The 20,846-nt window shown below is 40.3% G+C and overlaps 1 protein-coding gene across 2 annotated transcripts in view; it reads right to left on the reverse strand.

Annotated features, from left to right (window-relative positions):
* MRPS5 (mitochondrial ribosomal protein S5) overlaps positions 1-20,846 on the reverse strand; it is a 67,392-nt gene that overhangs the window by 22,438 nt on the left and 24,108 nt on the right. For both annotated transcript variants that reach the window (XM_049818244.1, XM_049818245.1), the window contains exons 3-5: positions 19,020-19,145; positions 18,492-18,725; positions 13,697-13,731 (exon numbers count right to left, since the gene is read on the reverse strand). In XM_049818244.1, the coding sequence (XP_049674201.1) occupies positions 13,697-13,731; positions 18,492-18,725; positions 19,020-19,145 (395 nt within the window). The remainder of the gene's footprint in view (positions 1-13,696; positions 13,732-18,491; positions 18,726-19,019; positions 19,146-20,846) is intronic.

The following is a 20,846-nucleotide window of genomic DNA, read 5'->3' on the forward strand; positions in this document are numbered from 1 at the left end:
GTACAAAAAAAAGTTGGCACATGTGTTGTCAAAAACAAAGGATGTGATGTTTGCAGAAATCTACTCCAGAATTATTCTTCTCCCTTTCCAGAAGGTGGCAATAAAGACACACGCAATGAACTTCTCCAGAAGCCTTCCTAAAACTGCACTTGTCAGCTGTTTCTGAGCAGCTCTGAAGGAAAATGTGTTCAGTCACCCATCACAATCCGTGCTATTGCATCTCTCCTGAAAGGCTGTGAAGGCCCTTTCAAGCTTGATAATGTGCACAGGCAGCCATGCCTGCTGGAACAAGAGTGTCCTGACATTCTCCCCACCACAGCCCCGTGCCTCCTGACGTCAAATCGAGCAGTGCTCTTTGGAGAGTGCTCACAACGCTTCCCTTCCCCCTTGGAAATAGAGCATGCAGCCGAGAGCCCACCACTAAACTGCACTGGAATTAATAAATACAGAACGAACAATGTGCCACTTCTAAACCAGCATGACCTCTGAAAAGCGACTGAAACTAAGACACAATTACCCCCATGTACTAGATTGCCACTCAAGCCAGATTTAAAGCCAATTTTTAAAATTTGAGAACAGATGCACGCTCAAACTTAACCACAGTGTACCTCAAACTGACCGTCTCCCTGTATCCATTGTCCAGTGGTGATAATGCAAATTCAACTTTAAGAGCTGAGGGAAGAACCGCACCTCTCAAATACAAAATGAAACTACCTCAAACATTTATTAAGAGGAGAAATGGCAAGCAACAGTTTCAAAGGCAGAACTGAAAGTGTGGACATAGGCTACGGTCAGAGACAGGCTGCTAAAGTTACTGTGATTTCAAGTACCCATCAGCTGCTGCACTCTATTAGAAACAGGTAAACAGCCAACGCACGCTTCCCTAGAGGTTTTGTTCTTGTAAAAGCAGAATGAATGACAGGGCAAACTGACTGCCCTTGGCCAGTCCTCCTTTCTAGAAATCATATTCTAGACATGGTTTTTAGGAACCTGCCACCTCTAGGCCACACTGCTATTCTTTTGTTGCTGTTACACAGAGGAGAGTGTCTGCACAGGCTGATCCCCCCCCATGGCATACGGACGTCTGCTCCCAATATTTCTCTAAGGTACACGGTGAGACGAGAGAAAATGAGAGCAGGGTGCAGTGCTGGAAGAAAAGCACTTCCATGCAAGTGAGCCTAGAGGGGCTCAGGGACATAGCTAAAAGGCTTGGGAAGCCAGTTACCCCAAAGAATTGAGTAATAAACTTGTAAACAAAAATCAAGCCCGTGTTAGCTAGATCATGTCCATATCAGCCTTCTCTTCTCTGTGAAAAGCACCAAGGGCAGAGCAGATTTGTACCACAGTGACAGAACATGTCCCAGTTGTATCTTAAACCTACCGTACCTGAAAATCAGAAATTGCACAAGCTAGCTGGAGGGCAGAACTAGTATTGCTGACAGATGACAAGGGTGCCATACGGTTTCCCTAAAAGTGTGCAAATAGTGGGCAGTGGGGCAAGGGCAGTGCTTCAAGAGAAGGCACATTAGTCTGTCTTCTGCTACGATTCCTACAATGCGACCCTCTCAAGGAACAGCTAGCTAGTGGATTTATCAGTCCATACTGATGTTTAATGTAAGTGTTAGGGAGAGCCCAATTCAGTAGACCAACTGAGGCGAGGCTGCCATAGCTCCATGCTCCCAGGTCCAACAAGCAGGAAGGTGTTAAGGGATGTGTCAGGAGCGGACACCACCTCCCGCAGCTCCAGGCCTGGGACCTTGTCCTGCCTGGCCACTGGAGCCCACCCCAGCAGGTTCCAAAAGTAGCAAAGCTGAGTATATAACTCAAGAGACACACCTGCAGGACACTGACATGTCCGGTTACTGTCTGTCACAGACAAGGCACTGCCTGAAACAGCACCTACATATAGGACTTGCATAAAACCCAAGTATAGACAGCCATGACCCTTCCTCCTCTTCAGCGGGTAGAGACTGAAGTTCACTAGTGCAGGCACATACAACACCATTCTCTCGATTCACGAGCACATGCACATTTGCAGATCCCCTGAGTGCCAGCATGGCCCCTCTATCTATCTGATACTGCTGCCCAGGCCCTCTTACCCGCTTCACAGACATTCTACTTGCCGGCTGGTCCAGCTTGGTCCTCAAGAGCAAACCCGCAGTGCTCACACACTAGTCGGCAGGCACTCTGCATTCGCACGTCCCCCTGAATACAAGCAACCGGTCCTCTGCTTGCCTGAGGCCATGCCTGGACCTCAGGCATCCTACTCACTGGGTAGTAGAGCCTGAAGTTTGTTAGTAGATTGCAACCCCCCCGCTCCCCCCAAAAACCCCAAACAAACACCCTCACCTCCCTGCTCCCTCCACAGCAGCTGGCACCAGGCAGCCGGGCTGTGACCTGCTGTCCTGCCCCAGGCACCAGCGCTCAGCCCCTGACTTGCTTCACTCGCCCTGGTCCCCCCCAGCAGCTGATTTTTCAGGACACACACCGTTCCTGCACCAGTGGCCGGTGGCAAAGACCCTCGCCCCCTCGAGCGGCTTGCACCGCGGCCCCATTTGCTCCAGCTGCCGACAACACAAGTCAGGGGTGCCCGCAGGCCCAGCCTGACTGCAATTGCTGGGACCAGTTTTGCTCCCACTGGTCCCCTCGTGTACCCAGCACTCCAGGCTCAAATTCTGTAGGACCTTCCCTCGATCCAGAGAGCTACAGCCCCTCCAAATACTGATGCTAGGACCCTCGCTTGTTCTAGTAGCTGACACCGCAGGCCACGGGGCACCTGCACCCCCCATCTGACTCCAGTTGCTGGCCCAGTGTCCACTCACACCAGACCCCCCCAAGAAGTCCTTGCACTTAGTCCCTGCAGACCTCTCTCACACACACACAGCAGAGTGAGATTAGACAGAGAGATAATTATGAAAGGATTTAATTAGAAGATAGACTGCAGTGATCAGGCGCAGGGCTAGTCAGACAAGCATACTGACTGGCCCCATCTTAAAGGCAGCCAGCCCCTGTTACTCTCCTTTCTGTCTCTTCTTCCTTTGTTCCTCCTCAACCCCCTCACTTGCACATTCCTTCACCAGTTTGCACAGTTCCAATGTTTGCACACTCCAACATCCCAGACCCTGAGGTTTGCATCCTTATCAGCTGAGAAGTACTGCTTTGCCTGCAGCTTTTTGATAGCCCAACAATGAATGCCGCCACAAGGTTTGTTCTTTTCTTTGCCTGCATTATGCCTGTCTGTCAGGTTTGTGTCTCTGTATATTTTGCTTACAGCTTCCCCCTTTTTCTTAGTGTCCCACTGTACCTCTATCAGATAATCTTAATTAAATAAATATCCTCACATTTCTTCACAAACCCTTAGCAACTAGCTTGGCTGACTTGGTCTGATTCTCATTACTGCGTGCCTTACAGTTTGTCAGTCAGGTTTACATCTCTGTATGTTCTTTTTTATGGCGTCTTCCTTATTATCCCTGTTTTACATTGAAAAGGTCCTTAACCATGCACCCTTAAAGAAGGAGATGCTCTCTCCATCCATGTACCCTTACAGAAAGATGGGAATGCAATCCCAGTGGGCACAGACATAAACACACCTATACAACACATATATGCATATATCCACAGCAAGCCCTGCAGATCAACACGAACAGAAATGAACAGCACTCACACAAACACAAACAGCACTAATGATCTCATCCTGTTCCTTTCTCTGGCTGATCAGGATGAAGGTTCATTAGTGGGCAATATATATACTCCAGTTGCTGACACTTGGACCCCCATACACACACATGCACACAGCAAACAAGAGTCCCTAGCCCCAGAAAATAGTTAGAAATTGAGTTTAAGAAGAAGTCAGGACAGACTGCACTGATCAGACACAGGTCATGGCAAGACAAGCATACTGACCAGCCCTGCTTACATGCGAGCCACCCTTTCTATCCCCTTATCCCTCTATTTTCCCACACTTGTTCCTCCCCCAAATCACCTAGATCCCTCCCTTACTCTCCCTTTGGTTCCTGCCCTAGACCTCCCGTAAGTCTTGTGTAATACTGAAATGCTCTTCCCCTGCATTCTATAATGTGTCCCCAAATCCCTGGCAGTAACCTCCCCTTAGTCTGTGGGGTGCTCTGGAGAGCCTCATCTTGACAGATGTCAACCCTGGACCACAGGGCTGAGGCTACTCCTGTACAGCCCCGGGAGGAGCCAAACAGGGCGTCTGTTTCTCCGAGTCTGTAATTTTGGTTCCCTTGCCTGCCTCTGTGCTCCTCTGGTCTGTGCAGATGAGCCACCGATGCCGTCACGGCTCTCCGGTGATGGTCCTGGGAGCAGTGCCGGCAGGGTGCTACGCGGGTTCCTCCACCTGCTATTGCCTCTCTGCTCCTTTGTGTGTGGGCAGACAGAGGAGTTACCACATAACCTAACAGCCAATACTGTCTCCATTTTGGTCATCAGTAGAATAAATCAAGTACTCCTCTCTTGAAGAATTTGATTCAGTAGCTATGACCTCTGAGCAGCAGGAAGATTAGAACCAGCCGTCCTGTTCACAGCGCGTCCATCCCCCAAGGACACAGTAAGTGGAGAAGCTGCAGGATAGAAAATAATCTGGACTCCTCCACCCCCCACTCAGCAAAACAAATCAAAGGTTTTGACCAGATAATTGAAGTGTTTTTCATATAGGCTGACTGATCACAGCTCTGGGACAAACCCCAAGTGCAGTTCTCCTCCAAATCAGTAATGAGCCCAATCTGCAAAGAAACTACTGACTAAACTGTGTTTAGTGCTGGTAGTTTTCCCCTGTCACATGTGTGAAAAACTCTCTTTTATAACTCACTAGGAAAAATAACCTAGCTCAAATGCCCTACTGACACTGCACGTGTCTAAATGTGGCTTCATACTACAGCTTACATATGAGTACAGAACCTTTGGATTAACCGCACAATAATGTGTGCTCAAAGCCACACTATATCTGAAATGGCTTTGTTTCCTTTTCAAAGGATGATCCATAATCATGCAGAATTATAATTCACTTAGAAGCTTCTGAATGTTCCAAATGCCAATTATTTCACCCATGCAGGCTGACAGGTAAGAGAGATAAAAAGATTTAATTATTTAATCAACAGAAACAGTTGAAGGTAGCATCCCTAAACTCTACTTCAAAGACAGGCCAAAACTCTTGAGAACTCCAAGAATATCAGAAATAAATTCTAGTGCACAGCTCTGACTGCTCATTCTTTCCTGTGACAGGTTGCTTCAGGTGCTATCTTAAAAACTGTCTGAAATTTTCATTGTCAGTCTAAAGACACTGTCAGTATCACCCAGGGAACAGAAAACTTCCCTGTAGTTCTAAAAGCAAAATCTAGAGCTCCAATACCCCCAAAAGTACTTCTGAGCCAACATCTCATTTGAAGTCAATTATTACTCAGAGAGTATCCTGTATACCATATAATTTTTCAGTCGAGAATGTCAAACAATGGATCTCAGACACTGTAATTTCATGCAGCATTTCCTTTTCACAAGCCTGTTTTATTGCGCTCTTTGCAAAAACAATAGCTAGAAAACAATTTCCAGTGACTTATAAAAAAGAAATGAAGGTTTTAGACTGGATATTAAGGAATATTCTTTTTGACACGAGTAGCGAGTCTACCAAGATTATTTCTGTGGTCTTAAAACAAACAGGTACTCCTGGGTTTTTTGCTCCTTTGTTGAAAGCTGAAACTATGGCCTTATATTCTATTAACAACCCCCTGCTGCACTGAGACAATATGCTTTTGTTTAGTGGATGCAGAACAAATTACTATAGAGTGATACAGTTATAACTCTCTTCTGTGTTCATATTCCCTACAGTTGCATGCGCTTTTGTGACAATACGTTTAGAAATACTTAGGACAAGGTCCTTCATAACATTTTGATGCAACAAATCTTTGTTTTTCTGACTTTACCCCTGCTTTCCACATGCCAACATAAAGCTACTGTTCCTAAGCCAACATAAAGCTACTGTTCCTAAGGCAAGTCAGTTCTCCAGGGCTTGGTAAAGAAAGCCTAGTGGTTCCTAGTGTCACCATCCCTGAAGTGTCCCAGAACAGAATGAGAGTCCCCACTCAACCGATCTTCTCTACTGCCCTGCTGATGTTTGCCATGGGCTGGATTCAGATGATTAAATAAGTACAGGTGACATCCAACTGCAAGAACACAAACTTCTGCTAATCTTTGCCAGCTAGGAATAGTGCCTCTTCACGCTACTCCTGCTCAGATTTTGGCTAACACCCAGCTCATGCTAAGGCCTGATACATGCTGGCAGCTGCTCCGTCAGGTTGAAGTGAGAGCAACGTGTAGGCAGGTCACGGTGGCCAGGAAGGGCTAAAGGTCCTTATGCAGCCACTGCCACCTGCAGCTTACTGTCCCCTGCAGCCATCTCCCTTGCATACTGACTGTCTGGCAGTTTGTTCAGAAACCCCTAACTCATGACAACGATAGACACCAAACTTCCAAGTTGGATGGTATAAATATTTCAGCTTACCCGAAAAGATTTTCAAGCGGATCCGACAGCAGCCGGACTGCTGAAGCATTCATGCTGCCCAGTGTGATAGAGGGGATGCCCGCACCGTGACAGAGGAGGAAGGATGAGCACTCTTACTGTTGGCTTGGCAACTATTTTGCTCACAGATGCGCAAGTTACAAGTTTCAAGTTATGAGTCATGAATTAGAGAGAACTTTTGAGTTAGAAACCTCATGAATTAAGTGATGAACTAGTGAATTCACGTGTTAGATTAGTCAGTACAAAGGGGACTGAGTGCTTGTTTGATGTGTTTGCTTGTTTTCCTTCCTAGTAAGCTCATAAAATAAAGTTTAACTTACAGAGTATGGTGGCCCGTAAATTTGAGTGATCCAAATGGACCGTGACAAGCACACCTAACGCTACTTTGCACATGGGCAGCAACCTGCATCAGATGCGGATTGTGCAGACCCTGATGAGAAAACTGCTTTTTTTCCCCGATTGCTCTCTTCAGTCTTGCTGCTCAAAAGTGCCATACAAGAGCTGAAGTAAATGCTGCATCAAAACAGGTCTCAGTCAAAACAAACTTGCTTGACTCCTGCTGAATGTCTGAAGAAAACAGAGGAAGAATAAGCAAATGACCAAACTCACTTGACAAAAAGCCAGTTTTAAGAAATTATAGGTTTTGCATGAAGTCTTGGCATTTCAGGACTCAGATATGAACTGCCAATACTACGATACAACTCTGTGAAGCATACCCAATCTCAAGTCAATTCAACTAAGAATAAAGTCTGCAAAGAATACTCCTGGAGGTAACATGGAAAAAAAAGAGAGAGAAGATTTAGGCGACAGCCTAGAATCTGGCTTCATTTACTGTATTTCTTCCCAAAGGCTTTCTGTAGAGTTCATCACTAACTCGATTCCTGGAAAAATATCATCTGTATGCTTTTCAGAATATCCACTCAATTATCCATTCAATGCAATTTACTTTGACTGATTCTATCCAGGGAAAACCCAGTTAGTTATTTTTACTCTGCAAGTGTTAAAAAAAGATCTTTTTTGTCCTCTCTCTTTCCCTTACTTCCCACACTCTTAGAAAGTAAGACCAAGCAAACAAAACACACAAATGCCCAAAAGAAAAAGGTCCACATACAGTTTTACCTAAAACATAAGAAAGAATAAGAGGTAACCCTAAACTGAAACGGCTACAAAACTATTTTGTATTTTAAGGACCAAAAAGATAATACCAACATCCCAGTACCCAGCTCATGACACATGCAGCTCTGTATATAAACAAAAGCACCAGCATACTTATACCTGCAGAAAGCAGCTTTTGCTTTAAGGATAGTATCAGTGTCTTTATGTTGCTGCTTTTTGTACCATTTCTCTGCACAAATTAAGCATATTGCCTGACCTGAACTTCTTTAGCAAGTCTATACCTTTCTGTAATTTAACACTTAAACACACGTCAACATTTTTTTTTGTTTAAAAATGACAGTACCATATCCTAACCATCTGGCTAAAAAAGGGAACTGGAATGGTTGCACTGACCCAGTTACAGTGGGTCCATGCTTGCACAAAACTCTTTAAGTAAAGTTGTTTTTATTAGAAACAGGTAAGAAAAATAAAAGAGCATGAACATAACAGTAAGTGATCAAAAGGCAGTTTTCACAACTTGCAACGAGCAACTTCAGTATTGGACAAAAAACCTGAGATCTGTCTTTTGCAAAGGGCATTATTTATAACTTTATACTCCTCCTTAGAAAGGTCCCCTTTGTGAAAGAGTCAAAGGGCCACTAACCTCATGTTATGTACTTTCAGGCCTTACCGATTACTAGGTCTCACTTTCTAATTTTGATTGCACTACAAGACAAATACTATCATAACAAAGGATATCATGTAGACTGCTTTTTTTACTACGTTACCATGTTGATTCTGGAGAAAAATAGAAGAAAAATTAATCTCAGGATAGATGATACACAAAACAAAGCCTTCCAGTTAAAATAAGAATGGCATATGTCAGCTACAGCTGTAAATTTTAATTACCACTATTATTATATTGTGTTAAACAACAATAAATACTACCACCAGGTCTATTCATAGAAGTTCTTCTTATGTGTAATACATGAGCAAAACAGGAAATGTGCCTTCAGGTTGGCAGGGAAAGAAAGAAACAGGTAACCCAACACAATAGTCTACAGGAAAGCCAGAAACAAAACCAATATGCAGTCCCTGCTGCTATCCCTTAACACTCACTCGAGCTAGCTTTTTCTCTATGACAACTTTAGCTCTAGTTTACATGAAAATCTGACCTTGTGTGTACTCTACTCTACAAGCAGGGAAAAATCAAGTTAGCTGTTCTGTTTCTACACTATAAGAAAAACACTTTAATAAGCAATTTCTCTCTTTTAGCAAGAGAGCACAGCCTTTCTAGTGCCATAATCACAACAGAGAGGGGCTTTCATATCTTTGTTCATAAGACAGTCCTTTAAAAATGGCTTTCAATTTCTTGCAGCAAAGTACAATTTCCCAGCAAACATTATTTTAATCTCCTGTATAGTTGTGAAGAAAAAAGATAATGGAAAAGACATACAGAATTAGCAACACGTATGCCGTCTATTTAAAATAAGAATGCTAAAAAAGATCAGTTTATTTCAAAACTCATACTTGTCATCAGAAAATTACAGGACTCAATTATCTTGGGCTCACTGCTGGCTTTGAATATAGAAGCTTTTGCCGCTGCTGCTATTTTTCTGCAAAAAAACCCTGCTCTCTCAGTTCACATCTGTGGCAATCTCATATAACAGTAGAGACCCAAAGCTTTTTTATTATTCAGATATAATAAAGCATTGAAAGAGATTTCTATAGCACATAGAAGCATTGCATAGCAACTTATGTTGTTGTTCAATCTAATGAATTTGACTGTAAATAATTATGCCAGCACAGAATGGCCAATTTTAGTAAATACCTACTGTAGTATCCACACTGACAGTCAGTTGGGACATGTCAGAGTAACAAAACAGCCACTTTTCTGCAGTGTGCCCTTTCAATTAACTGAAAGCACTGCCAACTGCAGGGCTCATTAAGAAAAATCACTTCTTCTAGGAGCAGTGCTCATGCAACTCAACTGTTACAAGTTGCGTTCCAACACAGACACAGATAAAGGTTAAGCGGTCCAAATGGTCTTTGCTATATCAGAGCCAAAGCCCAGAGTGCCCAGTCCACTCCAAAAACTCATTTACTTTAAGGAGCTTCAACAAATTGTGTGGGTTTTCCAAAACCCACCACAACAATCTGCTACTCCCGATCCAAGAGGAACCAACAAAAATAGAGAAGGCTTTTCTGATTCTTCAGCATCTCAAATGAAACTACACGTGTGTGGTTTTAAACCTGAGAATAATAGATTAATTTTGCCTGTTAAAATAGGAATGCATAAAAAGTGTACAGTGCAATTCAGGACATCTCATTAATGCTCGAGTAGATGTTAATTTTTGTTCCGTTTATCATTCTCAGTATAATCCCTAAAATACTATTAAATGGGAATTTGGTATGTAAACAGATCAGATGATCCACTTACATATGATCAGATGATCACCAGCGGTTTTTTCCAATAATATCATCCTTTAAAAGCTGTTTTGGAAAAGTCCAGACATATGCACACCAGGATATGCAAGAAGGTATAAAAACATGCAACCCATTTATTATTGCAACAAATGACCTGTGACATTAAGTGCAAGTTTGCTACTCATTTTATTTTCTATCATTTCTAAGCAAATCTGACAAGGATATATTAGAGATGCCTGAGAAAAGAGAAAAAATCTTGATACCAAACCCATTTGTATAGGTTTATATTCATGTCTGTTTAGATATATATGACATTAAATGAGAGCATTAAATATGAACTGCCAGTGAAGGTCGGATCCTTTGATAAATGTTATCTTAAAATTTAGACTGAATACACTCATTAATGGAAAAGATATCCCTCATTAAACTAACTTTAATTTAATTTGTTCTTGTGCATACCAGTACCACTTCATACCTTCTGCTGAAGACTGTGAAAAGTCAAAGTTGATCTTAAACAGCAATTTAGTTTTAAAATAAATAGAGATCATATCCAAAGAATAAAATAGTTTTGTCAAGATAACAGAAGGGACTCTACAAATACTCATCTTACTCTAAGTGCTAGAACACTAAAAAATTAAAAACAATAAAAAAAAGAGGACTTAATTCAGGAAAAAAATTACTTGGGCAGCAAGGCAAAGAAAGGTCTACAAAAGAAGTTTAAAGACAACTGACAAAAAAAAAAAACCTGAAAAAGAAACTATTTTTCATTTGCAAGGATGTTATCACTCTGAGCAGCAGACATTGGAAAGCACTTTTGCTCAGCATCTTCATGACCACCATAGAGGAGCCGAGCAGCAGACGTCTGAGACAACGTCTCCATAATGCTGTTTCAGGGCAAACAGAACATGCGGAAGAAACATGAGCTCAGTGATGGGAGGATTCATTACATTTAGGGGGAGAGGGGACTCTAGAAATGAGGAGAAGGAAGGAAATAGATTTTTAACTCGGGCAGGACATTTGCTAGAGCCCTTTGGAAGTTCCAGCAGGAGAGCACTGTTTTCAAAGGCATCCGATACAGAAAGAGAACAGTTCGACTGCTGGAGGCGGGGAGGGAGAGGGAGAGATGGACTAGGTTACAGACTACTCCCAGCTGCTGCCAGGGAGGAAAGCATTCCTCTTCTCTCTCATCACATAAACTGAGAATAGTACAGGGTTGATTCATGCGCCAGAGTATTTGCACGACAAGGTTTAATTTCATTTATCAAAGCGCAATCCAAATTTTGACAAACAGTCCTTAGGAATTCATTTGGTCTGTGAGAGTTCAGTGGCAGTTACCGGAGGCTCAGACTATCCCACTTGGGATGCCGAATTACGCGAAGGAGGTCGCCTTACCGTAGGTGTTTCCAGAAGGGCAGCACGAGCTCACAAGCCCCCTCAGAACGCTCTGCGAGGATGCCTTCCTCTGCCCTGCAGCCCACCTGAAGAGCCACAGTCTCCTGCTCTGGGGGGCTCCGCTGACTGCCGAGGTGGGCTTCAGGGTACAAGGAGCTGAACGTGGCTCTAAGACCTCACCCCAGCGTGAAGCGCTGCGAGTAACACTGAATTTCTGCCAGCCCCTTCTCCTTCACCGGTAAGATCAGTACTTATGATCAAGAAAGACTTGGCAAAAATCTTATCTGGGGGCTTTCTGATGCCCCCAGCTGGAAATGGTCAATTTGCCGCACCATGGAGGGTTTTGCTTCTTAGTGGATTAATCATTTTAGTAAATATCAAGTCCTTTTAACACATTAGGTCTTGCAGTAAATAAATAAATTTGAGATTTCAGTTGTCTAAAAAAGAAACTTCTGGACACAGAGTTGGAAATGATTTGGCAACCGCTACCACACGTCTCACCAAAATTACAACGCAAGTAGAAGGGAAGGGAACATGCAAGAATAGAGAGCAAATAGTCGTTCTCACTTCCAGAGCTGCTCCCTTTCTGGATGCTGTACGTCATCTGCTTCTGGACTGGGAGCAAATGAGTCACAAGAAATCAATTTATTTCTGAAGTCATGATTCCCCCCAACAACGCTTATACCAGTTCTGTGGTTTCCATAGCAACTAATGTATTTGAAATTAAAGAAAAATAATAAGATAATAGGAAGCATAAAATATCTTGCGATAGTGTGGGTGTGTGTAGCACTAATTGTTAACGGTCTGCTCTAGAATGAGTTGCAAGTTGCCTTCTTCAGTAATGGCTTTTCCATTGAGAAGTAACATGGGTCCACATATCTGCATTACTAACACTTTGTATTTCACCAGTGAAAAACTATTACTGATGGATTACCCTGTTTTCAAGGAAAATCCACCTTTAATCATATTTGAAATGGGTATCTTCTCTGACCACATTCTGAGTGGTGTTTCTGTTGAAGTCATGAAGAATTTGGGTCACTGAAGAACTTGTTTGGTAGCATTAAGGTCTTTACCCTTTAGCTTGAAGTTTTGCTGTCAGTCAGCAAATATCTTGAGTGACATGGATTTAGTAGTCAGCTAATATCACTTCACACCAACCAAGGAATTACATACAACCAGTTACACATTGGAAAGTTACTGTATGTTTGAAAAAGGTGTCAACATCATGAAATGTAAGAGATTAAATATTTTTAAATCTCTGTAGCTTCTTAACTTACCACAACAAAATTATTCTAAGGTGATTCACTGATTTCATTAAATACCTAGAGACATGCAGAATGCACTTCAGCACATATGCTATTCTTTAAAATATTCCATGCTTCCATTAAGAAGCCAGTCGAGGAGTTCCAGAGTACAGAGAATAATTATATGATGTCCAACCAGGATTAAGTTAGCAAGATAAGCACGTGGGAGACAACCTTACTACTTACAAATAAAGATATCAGCATTTACACCATATATTAGATCTTATTTACTAAAAACCAGACAAGGAAAATACTGGAACATAGACATCTCCTGTCAGTTACTAGTTTTGATTGATATTTTTAAAGTGAGATGATACAATATAATCTGTTTAGAAATGAGGATGGAAACAAGACTTGCATTAGTCCAGTCATACCCATCATCCTTACTCTGTCAATAAGCACAATAACAAAGTGGATATAAAACCATGAACGGGAAATTTTGTCAGAATATTTTTCCCAGAAGATACAAATATCATAGTTTAAGACATCTAGGACAAGTGAGTATTTTATTACTGGAGAGGCACACAAAACGGGATCTTCATTCCACTCACTCTCTGCCCTGTGCCGCTGCTCCCCCCCTTTAATTAATTAATTATTTTACAAGCAGATTTATACAACTTCCTATTTCTAGTTTTGTCTGAGAAATAACCCTAACACTTCACTAGGTTCCTTACTATGGCTCTATGTGAACTATCAAAGCTTTATCTGCAGGCATTTGCCATTTCAGAGTTACTCAAAACCACCCCTGAATTAGATATTATTTGCTCAACAAAGAAGATAGCCCCAGTGAAAAGAATGACAGATGATGTCATGCAGTTGAAACAGAATACCAGAGTAATTCCTATTGCTATAAGACTGACTTAGCAAAGACTGGTTAAATAATTGCAAGCTCAATATAAAATAGTGGTAATTATTTAAAGTCCTTGAAAAGATTTGTAACGCTTACCTCAATGACTCTTGTTTCAAAATCTTGGTAAGTTTCTGTTGGGAGAAAAACAGGATGTTACCTTTCCTTGTGTTACCCACCCATCAACACAGCTCCCTGTAGGTGGTATAATTTGAAAAGGATACAATTTTTATGTAACTGCAATTTATGAATAAAATCTCAGCAGTAAGGAGAAAAGGTAAGAATAATTTGAACAAACATATCTAAAGTGAGCTTTATTAGTTGCTTCCTTTTAAAAATGCTTCAAATATGTTTTTTTACTTGACTTCATTCAATCTCTTTTAGAATAAGGTCAGTGAAAAAACAGCATATAGCTCTTATTTATAAAGCATTGGGTTTTTTTCATTTCTTCAGTAAAATCAACTTACATGAAGAAAACTAGCTTAAATAAAAAATCCAGTTAAAATAACTTTCCAGAAAGTGTAATACTAGTTGTTATAATTACAATACAGCTCCTGTTATAATTAAGACATGACAACTGTTAAATACATTCGTTGTGCTCTATTAGGGACCCCAACCTCCAACTGCAATCAATATCTCATCTTTTTAAGTACAATACACACAGGGAAGTAAGATGCAGTCTCCAAAGACTGTCCAAACTAAATAACCAGAGTAGCGCAAATGAAGAAAAATTTTTCTTCATTTTAAAATTTTAAAAAATCATTTTTAAAAGTGCTAAAGCAAGACATACAAATTTAAACTGCTTTGTTCGAACATCACACAGAAAACAAAGCTGATAGAAGAACCAAGACATCCTCAGAATCTGTTGAATATTTTGATCACAAGCTAAGCTATACATCCTCTCCAAATTAAATCTGAAACCTTCTTTTGAAAATAACTGCAACTCACCACTTACACTGAAGCATTTTTGTTAAATTATATCTGATATTCTTCCCAATTCTTTCCAACTGCAAAAACACTATGAAAAATAACTATTCACAGCATGTTATGAGAACAGAATATTTGGGGTTTTCACTGGCTGGCAGTATAAGCTGCCTTCTTTCCTAAATACTGCTCTAAAACTGTAAATGAACCCCAAATTTCATATACACTGAGCAAAGGCTGTAAATGGTTAAAAAAATAAAAAGGTAAATCACCAAATGGGTCACTTCCATTGTGACCGAACTATTATCCAATATTGTTCAGAAAATTCTGAAACTTGTATCAGAAAATCAACAGGGATTCAAAGAAAGTATTCAAAGAAGGATTTCTTGATACATATTTCTGTGAAATTCCAGAAAGGAGAGGGGAAGGATAAACCAAAACAATAAAGAGCTACTTCAATTAATCAAGAATCACATAGCCAGACTTTTTTTTTTTCTCTTTCAATTTCAAATTCTGCCTGAAAAACAGTCTTTGCAATCAAAGACTATTACAGCATCATTTATTTTGTCTAGTAACAGTTAAGGAGTTTTGCACTGTAAAATAAAGATAATTTCTACGTCACATCTGTGTTTGAGTCTCTTCATCACAGTGGTAATGAAACATTGAATACAGAGCTCTGTTCAGGTGAATATTACCTATTCAGCTCTACATGGTGAACATACTCTTTTCACTGCACAGAAAGTAAGTTTCTGTTCTGTCATTAGAAGGGACTTCAAAGCAGTAAGATGTTTTTGAAATGTCTTACAACATTGTGGGGGAGGAAAGAGCAAGAACAATGGAGAGCTCTGGGCACGACATGGGCATCTAAATGTACTGCCTCCGAAGACGGTGAGACAAATGAGAGGGCACAAAACCATGCAAACTGCAGCCCAGTCAGATCTTATCCATAGGCCTTCAACCCTGACACACGCTGTAAGAAAAGGCAGCAAGCAAATCCCTTAGGCTTGGCTTTCAGCAGCCCCACCAGCGTTTCTCAAAATCCCTTTTATAGCACCAGTCAAAAATGCTGCAAATCACGGATAGCGCCAAAAAGATCCCATTTTCTTTGAGTTTCTGTTTCAAAACCTGATGACCACACTAATGCCTGAATATAAATGGCAAATACATTTGTTTCCTTTTATGCCATTGACAGCATACTTATAATTGCTGTATATTTTAATACAGATACATTTTCCACAAGGAGTATCCTATTATCAGCTTGGTTGTGGAAAAAACCCCAAACAAACACTACCGACTTTGAAAACAATTGCCAATGGAGTAAAATGCAATGTCTTGGTATAAGAAGCAGAATAGATAAGAGAACCTTCCAACCTCCTGCTTTTCCAATTTATCTCATGAACAAGAGCATTTCAGTATAATGTAGAAGACCAGTGTTAATTAAAGCCTTTAACACTTATTTTATTTGGTGTAGTTACAGTGAGATTCTTGAGAAAAGCTGAAAACAGTTTAATGGGGAAGAACTGGGGACTCATTCCTTCACCAAACATTGCTTTATCATTTACACATAACCTCCAAGATGATTATAAACACCATCTCAGCACAATTTACAGATTAGTCTACAAGATGCAGACTACTAGCTCACGGTAGAGGATACGAATGCCAACAGGCACCCCGTTCCTTCTCAGAAGCCTCTTCAGTTGCAAAGAAACATTATAAACTTGGAAGAAAAATAATTTTATTCCCAACTGAAAAAACCTGTTCTTTCTCTACTCATAGCTAGCACAATAAGTAAAGGTCTAGTGGAAGAAGATCCCCCTGAAAGAATGAAGTATATACCATCACAGTACGTTCCCATTTTATTTATTTATTTATTTTAAACATATTGGCCAATTTCAACAAAACTAGCAAGATGTTGAAGGCTAACTACACTGAGGTTTCTAGAAACTTCCTGGGCCTGTTTTCATTAGAAAATACGAATGCTGCTGAAAGGAAGCTGCAGCATATACTCAACCTCCATTTGTTCCTAAAGGATCTAATACCAGAATACTGGGAAGGGTTGAACTGCCAAATCTCAATCAGAACTCATTCTTGCTTAGACACGAGGGAATCCAGCCACACTGTAGCCTCAGGACAAAAGGATTCACTGGGTTTGGTGGTTTCGGGTTTATTCCTCCTACCACCTTGCCAGTGCTTTGCATACAGCCAATGTCCCAGTACCCCTGCAAAATCATTAATTCTCTGAACAAAAAGATGCTGAAGAACTATGGGGACCTGAAAATCCCCACAGTTTTTGACAGATTAGAAGGAACTTAGTGTATACTAATCAGAAGCTGCTTTTTCTCAAGCACATTTATAATACAAGCTGACAGTTTCATTTTCCTATTTCGATTGTAGTAACCTTTCCTCTTTTTGGCAGAACTTGACCTGACTACTACAGCGTTCACACAGCCAACTTTAATGCAAGTAATCAACATCAACAGTATCAGCCAAAAGCAAAATCAAGGAAAACATTGGAAGGTAAAATTCATACACGTATAAATGTCATTTGCAACAGCTGCCACTTCTTTTAGTGGAATAAACTACTTTAAAATACATTTGAATTTAAAACCAACATAGTCTTGTGTTCAAAGTATGACACTAGAACCATGAAGCATTCTTGACTTTCTCTATATTCCACCACTGACTTATGGGGAATTTGGAACAATTCACTAATTTCTCAAATCTTCCATTTTTCAGTTGTAAGATTCAGTGACAGTCTGCCAAGTTCATTGTCACATCACTGTCTTCCATGGAATATTTGCCTTCAAGGTAATAAAATGAAACACAGGGAAGTAAATATAGGAAATCTTTAATTTGTATACTACAGTATTATGCTGATACTAAAACAGAATTAATTGCTCTTAAAATTGAAGACAACTAAAAAATACTTAAAGAGATTGGCAGGCAAGCTCTTTTTAAATTCACAAGGTCAATCTGAGGGAAACAATACATATCAGACACAACAGCAGCAGAAGCCACAAAATCATCTATACCAGCTACAGGAATGGAAAGCCTGGGAAGGTAACAGAGAAGTGGTAGATAGCAACAACTGCGTGAATTTATAAAGCAGAAAGATACAAAAATGCCAGCATAACTTCAATCTACACAGACAAAGGCATTAGATCACACAGGAAAGACAATGCTCTCACTACCTTATGGCTTCGTTCAATGCATGTCTGAATTTTTAATTAACATCCAATAGAATGTAACCAGAAAATATTCACAGACAAAGAAATTAATAAACAAAGCACCAGACAGACTGGGGAGCAAAGGTGACTGCAAGAAGATCAGACAATATAATTGTTATTCTATACACATAATTTCCCATTTATGTTGACTTGCTGCAATGTATGTTCCAAGATCCAAGCTTGCAGTGGGAGAACATGTTCCTGGACAAAGAGATCTCTGAAAATATGAACAAGCTTAACACTTAGAATGACTGCAACAAGCCTGAAACAACAGTGCTAGAAAACATTCAAACTACATAATCTTTAACCATATTTCATTATTTGAACTAGAAAAAAAAGCCTGATTTATCCCACAGGATCCTTTAAGAAACTAAAAAAAAAAAAAAAAAAAAAAAAAGAGGCTGTGTTTCATACTCAAGACAACTGATGTTGAACACAGAAAAAGATTTCCACACTTCAGGACTCCTATAATAGTCGACAACATAACACAGTACCCTGTAATACAGTGTAACATCATACAGTCCATAATATAATATAGTAGTCTAACAGCTATATTAAAATAAGCAGTGATTTAACAAATTTCACTAGTGTTAACATAACTTGTTCTTTGATTTAGCTGCATGTATGGGCACATAAGAGTACAAAATCGATTTTTAATCACAGGAAAAATCTGGATCTCACTTTCTCTGAGCCCCTTATCAGAAAGGCAAAGTAAGATTAAGACAGATCATCAGTCTTCTTACCTCCATTAGGACCTGGGTCAGGAGGATCCAGAATGACACCTCCCCAACACTTTCCACTCCATCCTCCCTCTCTCTTAATTTTTATTTTTCTTTTCTTCTCCCATGTATCTCTCTGCTGAACAATTTCAGACTGAATTCTCTCTCGTTCTTCTTGTTTTCGTTGGCTAACTGCCTGGACTCTCCCACTTTGTATCAGAGGAGCATTAAGACCAGGCCAGAGGAAACCAGAACGTCCTTAAAAATAACAGAGAAAAATAATGGTTTATGCCAAATTAGGACCAAAACTCTGCACACTGGAACAATGCAATAAAATGGAAGGTTCTCACATCTCACGTGTGTTTTATAATACAGAATTTATATTTAAAAACAAAGAATAACATTAAACAATCAGGATTTTTTTTAAAAAGACAAAAATATCTCAAGCAGTTCTGACACCAAATTAACAGCAATTTGTCAATTCATTAAATCAAGAAACACTATACACAGAAAGGTCAAGACATGTCTTCAGCCCCTTATTTGTGAATGTACCTTCACCAATCTCCTGGCCTCTATTGAGATTCTTCCTTAGCTTTTTCTTCCTTCTCTTTCCTCTTCCCTTCTTTACTCCCACACCAGTCTCTGCCAAAGCTCCTTTCCATAGCTCATCAGCTGTCACTGAAATAAAAAAGCTTTCATAAGTAATGTGCAAGTACAGCTTATACTGGAAACTGAAGCTGAAAAAAACCCAAACAACCCAACTTCAAATGTTAACCATTGCTTGATCTTTGCTGGGGTTGAAACTGCAGGATTACTGCCTTGCTAAGCGAGTGATTTCCTGCTCCATGTATATGTACCTGGTGCAGAGATGTGGCTCTACTCCTGATGATTGCAATCAGCCAGGCACACAGCCAGGTGCATGGTTTTTAAAAGGATTTTCAAAATCAATTTAAAGGCAAACATTCTTAATCAGTAAGGTATTAATTCCCAGGTCATTAGAAGAAAATAATTTGTTAGTAACTCAGAGCAGCAATACCTGTAAGCATTTATCCAAGGACAAATATCAATGACAGTCAACTTGAATCAGTCCCAAAAATATCCAAGGGTTTGTGGCTTTTTAAAGCAGGCTTAACACAAGAAGTTAACCAACAACATAAATCTGCTGCTGTTCTCATGTTCTAACAAATCACAAGGTGCCCCTTACTGCCTGTATAAATGCAAGGAACGTCGGACACTTCACACTGCCTCATCACAGAGCTCAGGCTTCGGTCAGGCGTCTTCCTCAGTGGCTGTGTACAGGACACCCGCCGGATGAAGATGTTTCACCCAACATACAAGAGCACAACTTAGGAAGAACGTATTCAGTAGTTAACTTCAAACTGCTATTTGCCCAACCGATGGAAACACAGGATGTCCTCCTAACTTAGATAAAAACAAACTACACCAAAATGAAACTGATGATGTGAAGACGACACCACAGACAATATTTCATCCTGTTAGTCCAGACAAGAAGGCTATCACCATGGAATACACAAGTGTCACCATTGTTACATTTGCAGATTAATGCTATTATGTGCTTCACCCAGGGGCAATGTTACTATGGCAGTTTAAATCTCTTGTCTTCTCTGATTAGAAACTGATTTTGTGTATTTAAAATAGACAAAAAAAAGACAGTAAACACTTTTAACTAGGGGAATTAAAGTAACCATGCTCATATTGCTACAGTTTCACATCAAGCAATTCATGCTTGTTAGATTAATGCACCTGAGAGATCCTGCCCCACCCACTGGCAAACGCATTGGAACTGGGGAAGCTCTGCTATGTTGACAATATGGTGAGGGACAGGAGCTATCCAGGATTTCCAGAGGTACCACTAAGTGCCCAGGTTGATTTTTGTATTGAATAAGTTTGTATAAGGTGTCAAGGTAGCTCTTCCAAAGGTATGATGCCCATCTCTTCAGTCAAAAATCCTTTTCAAAGTGGGATGCATATATAACTGTGATACTTCTTTGAGAAGTGCAATCCTGAATCAAGTAATCAAATCTCAGTACATTGGAAAGCAAGCATACAAGGAAGGACACACAACACTGCAAGTTCAGGAAGCTACAAAATAGTATTCCCTCAACATGGGCAAGAGCGGAATGGCCTAGGAAGTCACTAGATGCCCAAATAACATACTGAAGGAATAGTACAACAAGCCAAAATATGTAATACAGATTTTGGCTGTATTATAGACAAGTAGAAATGCCCATGGTTAACAGCTACATTTATCACACTTCTTATATGCTATGAGGCAAGAACTGTATTTGCTCCTGGGTAGGCTATAGTCCCTGTAAAAAAGAAATTTCTATCTGAAATTACACTCTCTTTTCTAGACAT

Source organism: Accipiter gentilis, chromosome 15 (assembly GCF_929443795.1).
Source record: "Accipiter gentilis chromosome 15, bAccGen1.1, whole genome shotgun sequence".
NCBI lineage: Eukaryota > Metazoa > Chordata > Aves > Accipitriformes > Accipitridae > Astur > Astur gentilis.